General features: G+C 49.3%; 1 protein-coding gene across 1 annotated transcript in view; it reads right to left on the bottom strand.

Annotated features, from left to right (window-relative positions):
- The window catches only part of AKAP10 (A-kinase anchoring protein 10), a 384,577-nt gene that overhangs the window by 97,301 nt on the left and 268,866 nt on the right, over window positions 1-18,410 (bottom strand). The window contains exon 9 of the mRNA XM_069226353.1: window positions 5,601-5,745. Within this exon, the coding sequence (XP_069082454.1) occupies window positions 5,601-5,745 (145 nt within the window). The remainder of the gene's footprint in view (window positions 1-5,600; window positions 5,746-18,410) is intronic.

Below are 18,410 nucleotides of genomic sequence, written 5' to 3'. Positions count from 1 at the left end.
CGACAGCTTCGCTCCACTGACCTTGCCCTCGCCACTGCCCCATGCATCCACAGAACGACCGCCTGTGGCAGATTGTTCTGCCACCTTGCTGCCAAGACGTGGAACACTCTTCCTATCCACCTGCGACAGACACAGGACCTACTAACCTTTTCAGAGACCCCTCAACACATGGCTGTTCGAGCAGTAGCAGCACCCCCTCAGTGCCTTGAGACCCTCAGGGGGTGACTAGTGCGCTTTACAAATGCTTAGATTGATTGACTGCCCCTCCTACTGCTACCATTTCCTCTGCCACATAGATCTTAAGGCTGTCCTTGTCTGGTGCCTGAGCAAAGGTCATGCTCCTGATCGCATGAACTACTAAGGAGTCAGCTGGTAATTGGCCTCTGATGTAAAGCAGGTCACCAGGTGCTGGCATATACTTCTTCTCAATCTTGGATTTACCACCCTAGCTTTGAAGGGGCCTTTGGAGTTGACTACTGGACCCCTGGCATACTTTTTAACATAGGAGGAAACTGGATTGACAGCTCTGACTGACAAGCTCTCCACCAGGGAATTATCCTCCTGCTCAATCAAATGTAGTTTCACTTGATGGTAATCTGTTGCCCTTTGGATAACTGCATGGCAATCCATTGTATTATCTGGCTGTGAAGCTTTCAAGGGATAGCACTCAAAGGGTGGATCTTCCTCAGGGTCATCAGCAAACCCATCCCAGGCATCATCACCTTCCTCAGTGGGGAAAGGCTCATAATAACAGTCTTGGGGATCTACCTCAATATCCTGACCTGAATCAATGCGTTGTGAGTGGAGAGCTTAAGGTGAATGCTGTGGGGGACCAGATAGAGGAGTAGAGCTAGTATCTCCATGGCAGTGATTTTAGGGATTTGAAACATGCTTAATTCTTTTGTGATTACCTCCTCAACATTCAAATGTATCTTTTCTAAAGGTACTAGATCTGCGTCTTGGTGATTAGTGAGTATTTTCTACGACTGAGGGTGCATGTAATTGTTTGCCAAACATCAGGCTGTTCAAGCAACTCTTTGGTTGGGGTTGCTTTGCTCAGTATCAAGGTAGGCATTGAGACAGGATTCACAGCAGACTATGAAGTCAACTTCGAAGGCAGTGGTATGGCACCTTAGGCACCTCTCAAAAGACTTAGGCCCTCATTATGACATTGGCAGTAAAAAACGCCTACCGCCGTCCGCCAAAAGACCGTCACCGCTGCTACCAGCCGTCCGCCATATTATGACCACAGCCGGATTTCCGCCACAAGAATAGCGGAAATCTGGCTGTGGCCATGCCGGTGGATGGCGGTAAGATGGCGCTGTTGCCACCAGTCAGTAGACCGCCGCCAGCCGTATTATGACGAATAATACGGCCTGGAGGTGTTCTGCTGGTGGCACCAGCGCACCGTCCCATGCCAGAGGACCCCCTGAACACAGGTATGTCAGGTCTCCGACAGGAGAGGGGGGTGGGGGTGTTGTGTGTGTGTGGGGATGTGTGAATATTTGTGTGTGCGTGGAAGCGGGTGTGTGTTGCGTGTGTGCATGTATGGAGATGTGAGTGCGTGTAAGTTGTGTTATGTGAATGCGTGTCTGCGTGTATGTATTAAAATGTGTGCGGATGTGAGTGAATGTGGGAATGGGTGTGTGTATACATTTGTGTGCATGTGTGAAGGGGGGTGTGAAGGTGGGGAGTGAGGGGGGGCTTTGGAAAGGTGGGGGGGGGGGCCTAACTGGAGAGGGAGAGGGGAAGACCCCTATCAGTGACAGGGAAGGAATTCCCTGTCACTGATGGTGCCTACCGCCATGGGTTTCGTGGCGTTACGGAAGCCATGAAAACCATGGCGGTAGGCGGGGTCATAATCCCACAGGTGGGACAGTGACGGCCGCCAGGCTGCAGATGGATATCTCCAGCCCGGCGGCTGTTACCGCCGTTGCGGTCGGAGTGGTACATTGGCTGAGACAGTGATAAAAGCTGTGTAAAATGCCCCTAGCACCAAACAGGGTGCACAGCAGAACTAATGGTATTTATGTGCTGCTTATATAGGAAGTACAGCTCCCTGTTCAATGTGGGGAAAAAAAAATCAAGACATGAAAAATGTCATGTCTGAGCTTCTGCAATCCAGGGTCCTTCGACTTGTGACAATCTCTCCTCAAAGCTAATAAGGAGATGCAAGAGTAATCAGGCTTCACTGCTCAGAGAGTCTCTGAAAATTCAAAGGCATTGTAGGGAACTGACTCTTGTTGCAGTTAGCCCCCCTCTTTTTGCCCGACGTTGATGCTGACTTGACAGAGTGTGCTGGGATCCTGCTAACCAGGCCCCAGCACTAGTGTTCTTTCCCTAAAAATGTACCATTGATTCCACAATTGTCACACCTCTGGCACACAGATACGTCCCTTGTAAGATATACCAGTGGTACCAAGGGCCCTGTGACCAGAGAGGGTCCCTAAGGGCTGCTGCATGCCACTGTAAGGGACCCCTCACCAAACACACACACACACTGCCATTGCAGTTTGTGTCTGTTGGTAGGGAGAAAAAGGCAAAGTCGGCATGGTATCCCTCTCAGGATGCCAAGCCCACAAAACATTGCCTGTGGCATAGGTAAGTCACCTCTCTAGCAGGCCTTACAGCCCTAAGGCAGGGTGCACTATATCACAGGTGAGGGCATAGCTGCATGAGCAATATGCCCCTCCGTTATCTAAGTCTTAGACATTTTAAGTGCAGTGTGGCCATATTAAGTATATGGTCTGGGAGGTTGGCATTCAACATTTACGCTGTTCAACATTTACATGGCCCCCCTCGCACAAGTGGCCCGCCGTTTCGACCTCAACATCATCACCTATGCCGACGACACCCAGCTCATCCTCTCCCTCACCAACGACCCTGCCACCGCCAAAGCCAACCTCCACGAGGGAATGAAAGCAGTCGCCGACTGGATGAGAAATAGCCGCCTGAAGCTCAACAACGACAAGACAGAAATCCTCATCCTCGGGACCTCCCCCTCCGCCTGGAACGACTCATGGTGGCCCACCACCCTCGGAACTCCCCCGACGCCCACCGACCACGCCCGCAACTTGGGATTCATCCTCGACTCCGCACTCTCCATGGACAGACAAGTCAACGCCGTCACCTCCTCCTGCTGCTACAACACCCTCCACACCCTCCGCAGGATCTACAAGTGGATCCCGACCGACACCAGGAAGACAGTGACCCACGCCCTCGCCAGCAGCAGACTGGACTACGGCAACGCACTCTATGCACGAATCCCAGCGAAACACCTACAGCGACTCCAACGCATCCAAAACGCCTCAGCACGACTCATCACCAACGCACCCCGCCACAGCCACATCACCCCTCACCTCAAAGGACTCCACTGGCTCCCCGTCAACAAAAGGGTCACCTTCAAGCTCCTCACCCACGCACACAAAGCACTCCACAACACCGGCCCCTCCTAACTCAACAACAGACTCAACTTCTACACCCCGACCCGCCAACTAGGTTCCGCGAGCCTCGCCCTCGCCACCGTCCCCCGCATCCAACGAACCTCCTCCGGCAGCAGATCCTTCACCTACCTCGCCGCCAAGATCTGGAACACGCTCCCTACCTACCTCCGACAAACCCAAGACCTGCTGGCCTTCAGAAGACTCCTCAAGACCTGGCTCTTCGAGCAGTAGCCCCACTTTTGGCGGCCAGTTCGTCAGGAAACGTGAGAAAAACAAGGAGTGGCCACTTCAGCAGGGACCACCCCTATGGTGTCCACAGCTGAAGTAACCCCCTCCTGGCAGAATCCTCCATCTTGATTTGGAGGACAGGGGCCAACAGAGTAGATCTGTGCCCCTCTCCCCAAAGGGAGTGGACACAAGAAGGGTGTAGCCACCCCCAGGGACAGTAGCCATTGGCCACTGCCCTCTGATCCTTGTAACACCCCTAAATCTTGTATTTAAGGGCTTCCCTGAACCCAGCTCACCAGATTCCTGACAAACTCACAAGAAGAAGGACTGCATAACCTGAAACCGCAGCAGAGAAGAAGGACGACACAAACTGACTTGGCCCCCAGCCCTACCGGCCTGTCAGCTGCATTAGAGAACCTGCACAAAGAAAGTGACGCATCCAGCGGATCAAGCAACCTCTGCCAAGCTACAGAGGACTGCTCTGCATTAGAGGACTGAACTCCAGAGGACAGGGGCACCGTCCACAAAGAACTTTCCAACAAGGGACTCCAGAGCCTCTGTGGATCCGTGAGCCCTGACCACCCTGTACTCGATGCCTCCGGCCCATGTCCAGGTGGCCAAACCAGATAGAGAGAGTCCCCAGACGATTGCAAGCAAGTGCCCACCCTGGGTTGACCTCTCCTGCCCTCCACGAACGACCCCTGCAGCGGGAATCCCGAGGACCCCCGACTGCGACAGCTTCAGACGAAGATGTCCAACGTCTACAGAGACCATTGCACCCGCAGCCCCCAGGACTTTGAGAATCCGCTCTCCAGTGCAGATCCGTTCAGCAGGCTGGCCTTCTCATCATCCAGTTGGTGGTCAGTCCGCACTGACCCCCTGAATCTCACCTGCAGTGTCTGAGTGACCCCGGGATCCCTTCATAGACCAGCATTGGGAGCCCGACGTCCGGCTTGCACCCTGCGTCCGGCCGCCCCTGTGCCGCTGAGGGTGCGTGATTGGTGACTACTTGTGGCCCCCCCAGTGCTCCTCTAATCCCCCCTGGTCTGCCCTCCGAGTCGCTGGTACTTATCAGCAGGTAGGCCTGATTTAGAGTAATCCTGTCTCCATAGGAGCCCATGTTAAGTTTGCTCATCTTGGACGTCTGCACCTGACCGGCCCGTGTTGCTGGTGGTGGGTGTTTGGGGTTAATTTGAACCCTGATCGGTGGTCTTCCTAACCCCCAGAGACCGGAACTTTAAGTGTTGTACTTACCTGCAAATCAATCTAACTTTTCTTCCACCAGGAACTGTTCTGAAAATTGCAGTGTCCATTTTTAAAACAGATAATAGCCAATATTTCAAAAACTGTATAACTTATCGATTTCAAACTAAGTGCTATTGATACATGTGTGAAATTCGAAACTATAGAAGTCTTTATCTGCAACTTGAATCTTGTGGTTCTAAAAATAAATTACGAAAAGCTATTTTTTGCTATATAAAAACCATTGGTCTGGAGTTAAGTCACTAAGTGTGTGATTCTTCTATTGTCTGTGTGAAACAACAAATGCTTTGCACTACCCTCTGATAAGCCTAACTGCTCGACCACATTACCACAAAAGAGATCATTAGTATTATCTACTTTAGCCTCTGTTAAGTCTCTGGGGAACCTGCGGACTATATCTCATTTTAATATAGTATATACAGAGCTAGCTTCCCACAGGCATCTTGGCTATAAACTAGACAATCAAGACCAGTCTTCACCCAACCTTCCCATGGCCATATGACGATGATGGGAAGACTGACCCTGGATGTGCACCACTGTGAGCAACTTAAAGTTTGGTGGACATTTCTACCTCAATGCTTGCACAATTACTATAATACAGTTACAGAATTTCAAATTAAGAATATTTTTTTTCCTTTTGTAGTCATCAGAAAATGCTGCCCTCACCTTCTCCATAGTTGTCCAGGCCTGGCGCAGGGGTGTGGTAAAACAGTTAGGGAGTGGTCCCCCTTCCCTGCAGATATTGGATTCGATTTCTAACCGCACAGCGTCATCAAATCCCAAAGGGTGAGTGGCTTGAAGGGAGAAATACCTAAAAATGGCATGAAAGCAAAATTAATGTTTACTTGATGTCCACATTCAAATTCTACTTCAGGGAACCGGTGGTCTTTTTCGTGGAGTAGCTGAATTAAATGGTGAAGTTATAAGAACATTTTCATTAGGGTTCTTGAGATTCCAAAATAGTCTTTTCACAACTATACTGAAGTATATATGCATATATATGTCATGAAAGAATGTCCCAAGGACACCCTTATGATGTATATAAGCATTAGTGGTGAAAGGGGCACTTCCATTCATGGTTGCGGTTTCTTTTCGTCCGCTAACATGGACAAACTCTTTTTACTCTGGGGGTCGAGGAATTTGTTTGCTGGAGCCAGATCCTTTCTTAGAGCTAGCAAACTCCAGAATGAGGCAACACAGTGCTCACTTACAGGCCTCGGAGAGAGAGAGAGAAGAGAGAGATGAGAAGAGAGGGAGAGAGAGAGAGAGAAGAGAGAGATAAGACAAGAGAAGAGAGAGAGAGAGAGTATGTGTGTGTGTGTGTCTGTATGTGTGCGTGTAATGTCGCTAGTGACACCACATATCAGCTGGGCCAAGGTGAACTCTCTAGCTCCTCCCACAACCACCTAAGGCTTGAGCTGGTGGCTGAGGCTAAGGACAGCTATAAGTGCCCTGAGCACCTCCCTAGGCAAGCCCATCAGCTTGAGACACCTTTTTCTGGTGGTGGCCGGGAGAGAGGGTAGAAAGAACAGCCCAGTTCTTGCCACCCTATCAACAGAAGAAACTAACCTGGAGGTGGAGACTGGAAGAGGATTCACTGGAATTCATCCTTGCCTCTGCCCTGCCCTTCCAATCCCACTTCCTGATTCCATTTCAGATAGCTCTTTTGTCTCTCAAAGCTTCTCTATCCAAGAGATGCATTGGGGAGGAAGGAGCTGTATGTCTGTGCTCAGCAAGAGACCATGTGGCTTTTCTTTAGTCTAAGAAAAAATCCAAACAGTATCGGACTCCTTTAAAGAACACAGACACACGGTTTTACGCCCCAGCAAGGAGCCACATACCTTGTGGATTTCTTTTTATTTCAAGGAAAAAAAAAACCACCTGCCTCTTTGCTAGGGCACAAATACACACGTGCCTGCATCCTAATGAGGAGCACAGATGCTGTTTAGGATTTTATCAGCAATATCTAATTAGTGCTCAGCTGCTAGCTAAGGTGCAGAGAGACACATGCCTGAGCCCCAGGCAATGTGATCTGACACTGCCCAAATTTTTAGTTAGCCTCCGAAAAAAATTCAAACAGTGCCCGGCTCTTTGCTGGGGCAGGTAAACACACATCTGGGTCTCAGGTCGTCCTGCACCTAGGAAATCCTACCAACCCTAGACATTTCTGAACACTAGACACCTGGAGGTATCTTGGAAGTAAATTTCCAGAATGTTTAAAACAGAGCAAAGCTCCAACCACCCAGTGTTACCACACTTCTACCATTAAAAACAGGACCTCATGTGAGTGGGTGGGCCTATTGTAAGCAACAGGAACATGCCAGATATTTGTCATGTCAATATAGTATCAATGTGGTCTTCAAATGGTCACAGTTTCTGCCTTACGTAACCCTCTTTCTGAAAGAGACTATCTAGCTGCAGATTCCTCACCTTTCGAATATTCCTCAGGCATCAGACTAGATGTGAACTCTTTTCAGGAGTACCTCTGCACACCGGTCTGAAAATCAAGTGTGGAGACTACATAGGCACTACTTGTGCGTGTTGACATCAGTTGCTTTCAAGAATATCTGTGTGCCCACAGCCCCCAAAGCAAATTGGTTGTGTCCAGTGTGCAGATTCCTAGGCTTGTGATCTTATTATTAGACAGAGTTCAATCACAGAACTGGGATGATGGATGAGGGGATGAAGGTTTATTTTGTGAGGAATCTGTGGCTATATGAGATTCTCTCCCAGAAAGAGCATTACCAAAGGTAAGTAACTTTTTTTTTCTGATAGAGGCTTCTAGTTGCTGATTTCTCACCTAATGAATAGATACCAAAGCTTTACATATTTGGACGTGCATCTGTAAGTTCACTCAAACCACAAAGTCCTGCAGGACTGAGTGGGCAAAATGACTCCCTCAGCTAACCCGGCTGCCCAGACAAAAGTGCTTTGTGATCATATGGAGGGACGTCCACGTAGCTGCCTGACAAATGTCCACCACAGGGACTTTGCGTGCCAAAGTAGTAGTAGCACCTTTGGCACTGGTAGAATGAGTATGCAGTCCTTCTGGAGGCTTCTTTTTGGCCAACGTGTAGCAGATCTTAATACACAGCACGATTCAGTAGGAGACAGTTCTCTTCAGCACAGCCTTGAATTTCATCGACCCAAAAATCCCGGCAAAGAGCTGATCATCTACTCGGTGTCCTTCGATTCAAGCAGTATAAAAGCTTAAAGCTCTCTTGGGGTCATATTGATGGAGTCTCTACTCCTACTTAGTGGGGAGAGGCAAAGTATAGAACGCTGATAAGGTGAAGTTTTGACCCACGTGGGATGGCGTCACAAATTTAGGCAAGAAGGACGTCCATATCTGTAGAACTAACTTGTCCAGGAAGAATTTAGTTTACAATGGGCTGATACAGAAAGCCTGTAGCTCACTCAAACAGTGACGAGGAACGCTGTCTTGAGGGTGAAAAGCCAGAAGAAACAGTTGTAAAGCAGCCCAAAGGGAATGAACTTCTGATATGTGAGGACGAAGTTAAGGTCCTTCTGTGGCATTACAAAAGGACATGGAGGAAACAAATGTTGTTAACCTTCCAAAAAGCCCATTACAACAGGAGACTAAAACAAGGAACTCTTATCCAGCAATTGTAACTGTTCCTAGAGAAAAGCAACAAAACATCAGATAACTTTGCCTGGAGATAGTCTATCTGCTGTGTACTGCACAAAGCCACAAATCGGTCTTAGCAACAGGTCTATACAGTTTTTATTGAGGGACATCTAGCTGCCAAGATGACATCAACCCCCTTCAGTGGAAGGTCGAAGGTTTTCAGCTGTCACCGTTCAATTTCAAAGCATGACAGCTGTTGCAACAGCAGACCCTCCAGGAAGGACAGCCCAAATGGAGGGCAGGTGCTCATGCTCAGGAGTTCGGGATACCATACTCTCCATGCCCAATCCAGAGCATCTAGGATTACTTAGGCCCAGTTGGTCCTGATCTTCCTGGGGACTGGGGGTAGGAGTGGCATCTATAGAAAGACATACAGGAGTTCTGAGTCCCACTCGAGGCACTTCGAGCAAGAGACGCCTTGGAAATTCCCACATACAGAAATGCTGACATTCTGCATTCTTGGCAGTAGCGAACAGATTGAGCCAAGGTTCTCCCCATTTTCGGAAGAGACTATGCGCCACCCCCGAGTGTAGCTGACACTCATGATCCACTCAATGGCAATGATCCTGCCAGGAGGTTCATCACTAGGAAAATTCTTTGTTAGGGTCCCAGACCCTGTACCAGGATTGCCATTTCCAGAGACACAGAGCCTCATTTCACAGGGTTCATGATCTCACCCACCTTTTTTGCGGCATTACCAAATGGCAAGAGTGCTGTCCGTAAGCACCTGTACCAGCCTCTCCTTGATGGGGCAGAAGGAAGTCTTCCAATGTCAAGCGGATGGCCCTCAGCTCCAGAAGGTTGGTATGGAACCAGAGATCTCTAATCTCCACCTCTCCGAAACAGTCACCCCAACCAAGAAGGGATGCATCGTCACCACTGTCCACTCTGGGTGAGGAAGGGGGGTCTGCCGCTGACACAACTGTAATCCAGAAATCATCGCTGTAAATCTTTTGCGCACTTCTTCAAAATCTGGACGTAGTCAGAGAGGTCACCTTGATGGTGGGCCCACTGAAACTTCATATCCTACTACAGAGCCCGCATATGCCACTTGGCATATCTGACCAGCAGGATGTAGGAGGTCATCAGTTCCAGCTGCCTAAGAGTCGATCTCACTGAAATCCAGGGCAGAGGCTGAAAGATAGGAATAACAGCCTAAATGTACTGGACACTCCATCTCGGGGTGAAAAGTAGGAACCGAACCGCGCCCATTATGGCTCTGATAAAGGGAGCATCTGACAAAGAGTCAGGTGTGACACTGGCACATTGATAGTGATACCCAAAGATGACAGTCTGGAAGCGGCTGACGACTGCCTGGGGTTAGCCACCTTTAACAGTCAGTCATCAAGGTAGGGGAAGACTGGGACCCCTGACCACCTTAGGTGTGTCACCACATCCACCATCACTTTTGTAAACACCAGAGGGGCACTGGTGAGACCAAAGGGGATCACTGTGCACTGGAAATGTTCCTCCCCTACCACAAAGCACAGATAGCGCCAATGGGCCTGCAGGATGGGTATACTGAAATAGGCAGCCTGCAGGTCAACGCCACCATCCAGTCTCCAGGGTCGAGTACAGACAAGGCCTAAGCCAGTGTGAGAATTTTGAATCTTTCCTTTCGAAGGAAGAAGTAGAGAGGGTACAGGTCTGAAATAGGAGTAAGGCCTCTGTTCATCTTGGGTACCAGGAAGTAGAAGGAATAACAACCATGTCCTAGTTCTGGCTTGGACACTCTCTTGATAGTCCACCTGGACAAAAGGGCCTGCAGTTCCTGCCGCACCATGTACAGATGGTGCTCTGTCAGTAATCGCGGGGATGGTGGAAGGTGTGGTGGCATGGACAATTTTATGGAGTGCCAGAACGAATTGTGTGATCTTGCCTCCCATCGTGTGGCTGTACTCCACTTATGGCTTGCTAAAGGGGTCTGGTAGGTGGGGCTGCAGAGAAGGCCATGGACTGGATGGCCAGCTGACACTGACTGCAGCGTGGTGGGCATTACGGGTTCAACAGCCACACTGCTGGCAACCTTGTTGAGACTGGATTGGCTGATGGTGCAGGATGCCACTGCCGAAGCGTTTCTGAAGCAAATAGCGCTGATACAGTTGGCAAGTTGGGGCAGGTAAATCCAGGGAGCATGCCATGGCCCTCCTCTCCTTCAACCGCTCTAGAGTTGATTCTGCCTTGTCCCCAAAAAGGTGAGTTTGGTTAAAGGGCATGTCCATGAGGGACAACTGGATATCAGCTGAAGAACATGTTACTTACCTTCGGTAACACCTAATCTGGCAGAGACATATTCTAGTTGCAGATTCCTTACCTTAGAATTTCCCCCGGACATCAGTCTGAATCCAGAGATTTTTATTGAGCAGTACCTCTGCAAGCTGTTAGGTGGCTCTGTGTCCCTCGTCGTGCACGATGGATATGATGTTGTGGGACCTATATAAGCACCACCCCGGCGTCCTGAAGTCACTTTCTTTTCAAGACTTTCCACGGCAGAAGCATGGAGCCATGAAGAACACTGACCACTGGTGCAACAAAACTAGGGCCCTGAAAGGGAAGTCCCTGTCCCTAGAAATCAGTTTGCAGAAATGGGAGGATGGCTGGGTAGGTCAGGAATCTGCAAGCTAGAATATGTCTCTACCACATTAGGTGCTACTGAAGGTAAGTAACTTGCTCATCTGATAGAGACTTTTAGTTGCAGATTTCTTACCTTAGAATAGATACTTAAGCAATACCATTCCTAGAGGAGGGTCTGCGAACCAAGATCATACTAGGAAGCCCTGCAGGATCGAGTAGGCAAAGTACCCGTCCCTTCGGACCGGATTGTCCAGGCAGTAGTGTTTAGTGAACGTGTGCAGGGATGCCCACATTGGTACCTGACAGATGTCCAGGACTGGAACTCCGCATACTAACGCAGTGGCTGCAGTTTTCACTCTGGTAGAGTGAGCGCCCAAAGCCTCCGGCGGTTGATTTTTAGCCAAAGAGTAGCACATTTTATTGCAGAAAATAACTCATTTAGAGATGGTTCTCTTCTGTACTGCCTGACCTTTCTTCGTACTCACATACCCAACAAAGAGTTGATCATCCGCCTGGAACTCTTTGGTACGATGAAGGTAGAACGCCAGCGTTCTTTAAGGGTCCAGGCAGTGGAGCCTCTCCTCTTCTACTGAAGCATGTGGGGGTGCGTAAAAAGTAGGCATGGTGATGGATTGGCCTACATGAAAAGACGCAACCACTTTAGGCAAAAAGGAAACCCTGGTTTGAAGCACCACTTAGTCAGGATGGATGGGAAGGTAGGGTGGCTCATATGACAATGCCCGCAGCTCACTCACCCTACAGGAAGATATAATGGCTACAAGGAAGGCCTTTTTAACGTTAGATGCCTGAGAGGACAATTGTGAAGAGTTTCAATAGGAGCAGACATGAGAAATATCAGAGCCAAATTCAAATACCATTGGGGCATGATGAATGGTGATGGAGGAAACGTTAGGAACCTACTAACAATAGGAGACTTAAACAAAGAGGGTTGGTCAGATAATCTCAGAAATGCAGATAGTAGACAAATAACCCTTGAGAGTGCCCAAACAGAAACCTGCTGGGCCAAAGAAAGTATAAACAAGAGGACCTTGGAAAGAGGGGCAGAAAGGGGTGGATCAACAGATTTGTCTGTGCACCATGCCACAAATTTATACCAACGACAGGCGTATACCGTTTTGGTGGAGGGATGCCTGGGTGCCAAGATAACATTACATACTTAGGGCGGAAGGTCAAAAGCGATCAACTGCTGCAGCTCAATCTCCACACAAGAAGGCAGAGACTGGATAGGTTGGGTGGAGAACCCTCCCCTACTGTTGTGACAGAAGATCCACCCGAAGAGGCAGTCTAATTGAAGGATTAATGGCCATGCTCAATAGCTCGGGATACCAGACTCTTTGTGCCCACTCCGGAGCCACAAGAAATACTTGGATCTAGTAGTTTTTGAAAACTGTGGGCAGAAGTGGTAAGAGTAAAAAGGCGTACAAGAGGCCTGAGCTTCACTCAAGATAAAACGTGTCACCGAGCGAGTGCCGCCTAAAAAACTCCAATGCACAATACTGCTGACATTGCGCATTTTCTGAGGAGGTGAACAGATCTAACCAGGGTTCTCTCCACTGCTGAAAGACCTTACATCTCCTTCGGATGGAGACGTCATTCGTGACTGACCAGGCATTGTTGGCTGAGTCCATCCGCTCTGGCGTTCAGAGAGCCCACCAGATGTTGAACCACCAGAAAAATGCCCTGATGTTCCAGTCACATCCAGAGGTGCAGAGCCTCCTGACAAAAGGCCCCCAAGTCCACCCCACTCTGCCTGTTGCAGTACCACATGGTGGTGGTGTTGTCTGTGAACACCTGTACTACTTTCCCTTTGAGGGAGGGAAGGAACGTTTTCAATACCAGTCTGACCGCCCTGAGCCCCAAAAGATTGATGTGGAGGCCGAACTCCGCCAGAGACCAGGCGCTGTCGCGTAGGTTCTCATTAGGGTAGTGAGGCTACTGGATTTGGGCAGTGGGATTGCCTATGTTGTGGGTACTGAGTACAATTCCACACCAGGTGACACCTGTTGGCCTAATCTGGGGTTTCCGGCTAACTAGCAGCGCCCCATCTCTGACCAAGATGACCGATTGTTGCAAACGAGCTCATGGTAAGATAGACTCCCCAGGGAACCGTGGTACATCAGATCGCAACCCGTTCGCTCTGTTACCAATGATCTCACTCAGGCAAAGACAACAGGGGCAGAATATATTTAAATAAGCATTTATTAAAATATCTGCATCTTAGATAAAAGCAGGTGCATAGCAATAACGAGGATAATAAAAAACAATAGGAGCAGGCATGTGACTAAAAATGTGAAGCACAAAAACAGCCCTACCATGCTGTCTAAACAGAGGAGTGGATTTAAAGCCCCTCACCTACGCTAAGTATGAGCACAGCATACTAAGCCTAATCTGCCCTTCAGGTATCCCCCTGGAAGAACATCATCCCTCATACCTGATGAAAAGGCCTGAGGTCTAAAAAGACACCGTCCCCATCTGGTTCAGGCTTGGTCCTCTAAGCCGGTAGCTGTAGCGAAGCTTGTAGCAATCAGCATAGAGTCGTGGTCATCTGGCTGGAATCTCCCTCTAACGTGTCAAGGACTAAGTGGTGTTTATATAATAAAACAGCTGATATTCTAAGAAACGGCCCCCACGTATGAGTGTGTTTCTGTGAATGCTGGAGACACAGCATACCACGTTTGTCGGCAACCTTATCTGACTTTAGCCTTGGAGAAAGTACAAAGTGAACTGTATGTCCTACTAAGAACACAATGCATTCCTAGGAGAAAGGACAATAAGATAGAGACAACTATAACAGTGCCGCAAATGAAGCTATTGCTAGAAAAATAAAGCAATGCAGTGTAAAATGTAATAGGGGGAAAGTGCACAGCAGTAGGCCTAGTTAGCTTGAGGATTGGGAGGGTGTGGACTGGCTAGACTTCTGGCTTCCCAATTCATGAGGACATTGGATCCCACGTCCCCGGCCATGCAAAGGCTGGGCAGCATGCACAACACAGTGGTTGGAGGAGAACAGACACGGTTGGGCGCCCCTTCCATACCCACAAAAGGGGCAAAAAGCAGACTCAGGGGGCGAGGGGCAGCTGTGATGCCCAAGGACCTGGCCGTAGCTTGTAACTCCTTTAAGAGGTTGAGTGCCCAGTTTGCTTCGTCTCTAAAGAGACGGGTGCCATCAAAGGACAGGTCCATAAGAGTTGATTGGACTTCCCCCGAAAAGCCAGACGTAATCAACCAGGCGCGGCACCTCAAGGCCACCATTGATGCAACCGATCTGCCTAGAGAGTTGGTCGTATCCAGCCCACATCATACTGTGAACTTTGCTGCATCCCTTCCATCGGCAACAGCTTGGGGGAGAATTGCCCGGGCCCACTCTGGGACCTATGGCAGCACCTGCACAACTGTGGACGTAATGGCCCAAAAGGCATGCGGTGTTCATGGACCATAATGCGAGGCTGGAGGAAGAAAACATCTTCTTCCCAAGTTGGTCCTGCTTCTTCGATTTCCTATCCAGGGGTGCAGAAGGGAATGCGCCCGGGGACACGGAGGCTTGGTTAACCAAACTCTCAGGGGTTGGGTGCTGTATCAGGAACACTGGGTTATTTGGAGCGGGTCTATGGTGGCGGACGACTGTCCTGTTCACAGGAGCCCCTGTGCTGGGCTTAGACAAGGTCCCCAGCAGGACATCAGTAAGGGCTTCATTAAAGGGCAAAAGGGGTTTAGAAGAGGAAGCCCCAGGCTGAAGCACCTCTGCCAGGAGGTTGGTCTTGACTGCTGCCAAAGGCAGCTCAAGGCCCAGGACCTCGGCCGCTCTGCGCACCAACACTGAGTAGGATGCTCCCTCTTCCATAGCCACGGTAGGGGGAGAAAACCTGCTAGTGTCAGGGGAAGTGTCCAGACCACTGGCCTCACCCTGGTCCGTCTGCAAGTCGGGATCTTCTAGCTGGTATTCTAAAGGGTACAGCTACCCCTCCCTCCCAATCCTCACTGTACCTCAACCCAAGAGAATAGGGGTCAGGATCCAACCTAGAGAGCACGGTCACTGTCAAAGTCTGAATCGGAGTAATGTGACGCCAGTCCGGCTTCATGAGGAAGTCAGCAATGAGAATTGGGTCGACACCAACCGGGAGGCACAGGGGGTGTCAAGAGCGCCGAAGACGGAACCGGAGTGGGGGAAGGTTGAGGTGGTATGACTGACACCAGTTCGGATCCAGGAACGGATCCATGGGTGCCCCCCACAGCAGAGACCAAAGCCACCAGCGAGGAACCTGAGGGGGCCCCTATCAACTCCAATGGGCCAGAGGGCACTCCAGCAGAGTCGGACTGCCCAAATATCAGGCGCATGGCCTCATAAAACTCTCAGGAGTAGGGCAGGGGTTGCTTTGGCTCCCAGAAACTCAAGAAGGTGCGGAGCCGACCCAGACGCAGGCTCCAAGGACGAAGCCATGGAATGATAACGCTTCTTTTCCCATGTGTGAAGGACAAGGTAAAGTCGAAGAACGTTTGTTCTTCTTCAAATTCTTCTTGTGCCTAAACTTATCTGACAGTCCTGAGGACTTGAAGTGGGACGATGAAGAATCAGGGCTCGGCGACCATACTCTGGACCTTCCTCTCGACTGAGATCGGGAGAGACGCGGAACCAAGCGCCGGGCTGCATTGAGCTTTAGGGACAGCTCCCTCAAAGCTTTCAGATTCACGGCCCAGCACTCAGAGCACAACTTCAGGTCCAGGCACCACAAGCACATGAGGTGCGGATCTGTGTCAAACATTGCCCGATGACAGGATCCGCAGGGCCTGAATCCAGTCTTACTTGATGACATCTCAGCACATCAGGAGTGTAGACATTCAAAAAACTTCGACAAGAGGCTGAAAAAGGCCAGTCAAGAAGTGATTGGGGGTAGCCCTTCTTTGGATCAGCGCTGGCTGGCGCAGAAGGAAAAGAACTGACGTCAGCGTGCCGAGATGGCACCTACATATAGGTCTTGCAATGTCATATCCAGTGCGCACAATGCCGACGACAGATGCAGAGCCGACCGACGCTAACTGAAGGTGTGCTGGTGTACTGCTCAAAACAAATCTCCAGATCCAGCACTGGGGAAATTCTAAGGTAATGAATCTGCAACTAGAAGTCTGTATCAGATAAACTGGTTGACTGAAACCTAGAGTGGCAGGAAATGGTAACACTAGTGCCAATGGCCTGCCAGATGGAATCAGAGGTGTCCAAGCTACAACGAATTGTGAACTTGGCTGTGTCATGACCATCCTGTATAGCCTATTTGGAAATCTGCAGTTGCACCTGGCAGGGCTTCAGCCACGTAATCCAAAAGGGCGTGGGAATAGAACCCTAGGAGACAGCTGGCATTCACTGATCTAAGCACCAAGCTGGTGAATGGGAAAACTCTCTTTCTAAACATGTCCACCTGGTTTGACTCCCTATCAGGGGGACTAGTTAAAAATCTGCTTGTCCTGCTTGTAGATCCCTGGACCAACAATCTTACAGGAAAGGGGTGAGGAGATAAAGACACGTTCACCCAAGACAGGACAGTGGTGTCTTGCGATCTTACAAAGTTTGGCCCAGGCCCCCAAAAAGGCATCCATAAGTGCTTTTCTGAAATGCAAGAGGGGCAGAGAGGATGTTTGCCCCAGCAGGAGGACTTCTGTCAGGATATTGGTCCTCCAAGGTGGGGAACTGGAGGTCAAGGACTTCGGGCAACCTCCACATCATTATGGCATCGTAAGTGCTCCCTTTAATAGCAGGCTCTGGGGGACGAGAGGAGCCACAACTCACAGGAAACACCAAGGCCACTAGCTTCTTGTAGATCACCATACCAATTCTCTTTGTAGTATAGCTGCCCAATTTAATCACCAGTGTAGTAATCAGTGTCCGAATTTGTGCCAAACAGACCTACGGAGTATGTGTTCTACCTTGTGGAGATGGCAGGCCGAGTGAAGGAAGCAGATGGACGTAGCCTCTGTTGAGATAGAACCAGTGCCAACTAGCAATCAGAGAGTGCAACAGGTACCTGTCTTCTAGTGCTGATGGAGCTGGCAACAGCGTCAAGGTACTGGGAATCTGTGTGGACAGTGGCACCAGAGGGAGAGCCAAAACTGGAGCCTGAGGTGGCCCCGTGATGGGCTCAGAGGATCCAACAGGTACTGAGTATGAACCCGCCACCAGTATTCCAGATGGAGGGCTTTTCGGCTCAGTGGGGCATGAATGTGCGCCAGAGGAAGTTGACAAGGATCCAAAGAGTCAGAGCCTAGCCTTGCAGAACTCTTTGGTCTGTTTCAGAGTGGAGGACGGCCCTGGAAACTCGGGCTGTGCCAGAACAAGATGTGGGATAGGCTCAGATGTTGATCGACTTTGGGAACATGATCAACCTTTTGTTTTTCCTTCGACTTACCCCATGACTTTGATCAAGATGAAGACCAAACTCTGGAATGATTCCTGTGACTTCTGGATCTCGAAACAGGCCTGATCTTTCAACTAGGACTGGTCTCATTGTAGAGTCTTTCTGTGGTTGGCAATACAGAGTTTTGCTTTGCTGTCTTGTATGGCCTTTGGGCTCATTGATGCGCAATTGCTCCAGGTCTTAGAGTTGTGACTCGACCTCAGAAAAATCTGATTAAGATCTGTCACAGACATTTGTTTGCAGCAGTCCTTGAAAGATTTAAAACCTGTTTTGGGAGGTGACATTTCCATTACAAACTGAAAATTGATGAAGTAAGGGTCTTAAAAGAAACGTGAGGAAGCTGGTGGAGCAGAAAGAAAGGAAATTATGGCATCACGAAGGAGTGGAGCCTGCATAGGTTCTGCATATAATTTTCAGAGCAGAACAGCATCATTGGGAAGCTGCATAGCACCAAATATCAATCTTCAGAGGTACTCTTTAAACTTTTCTGGATCCAGTCTGACACCTGGGGAATATTCTAAAGGTGAAGAATCTGCGGCTGGAATTCTCGATTGGTTAAAAAAATTAAATATCTCCACTTTTTCATTATATCTTCAGGTTGCAATTACATATGAATGCAGGGTTTGCAGCAATAGATCGAAATGAATGTGCCAAAAGAAAAAATATATAGTTTTTGTATGGGCGCACACTGAGACCAAAGAAGTATATGTGCTTGAAGAAGCGGATGCCAATTTTTTTTTTTTAATAAGGCTCCGGCACATAATTGTGTGAAAACCCTGTGAAAGCATTAATGGCAAAAGTGAAAACAATGGAAATTAAACTGTGATT

The sequence above is a fragment of the Pleurodeles waltl genome, chromosome 3_1 (genome assembly GCF_031143425.1).
Source record: "Pleurodeles waltl isolate 20211129_DDA chromosome 3_1, aPleWal1.hap1.20221129, whole genome shotgun sequence".
In the NCBI taxonomy this organism is placed as follows: Eukaryota; Metazoa; Chordata; class Amphibia; order Caudata; family Salamandridae; genus Pleurodeles; species Pleurodeles waltl.
The sequence above is the reverse complement of the archived record's forward strand: the minus strand, read 5'-3'. Positions and strand labels throughout refer to the sequence as shown.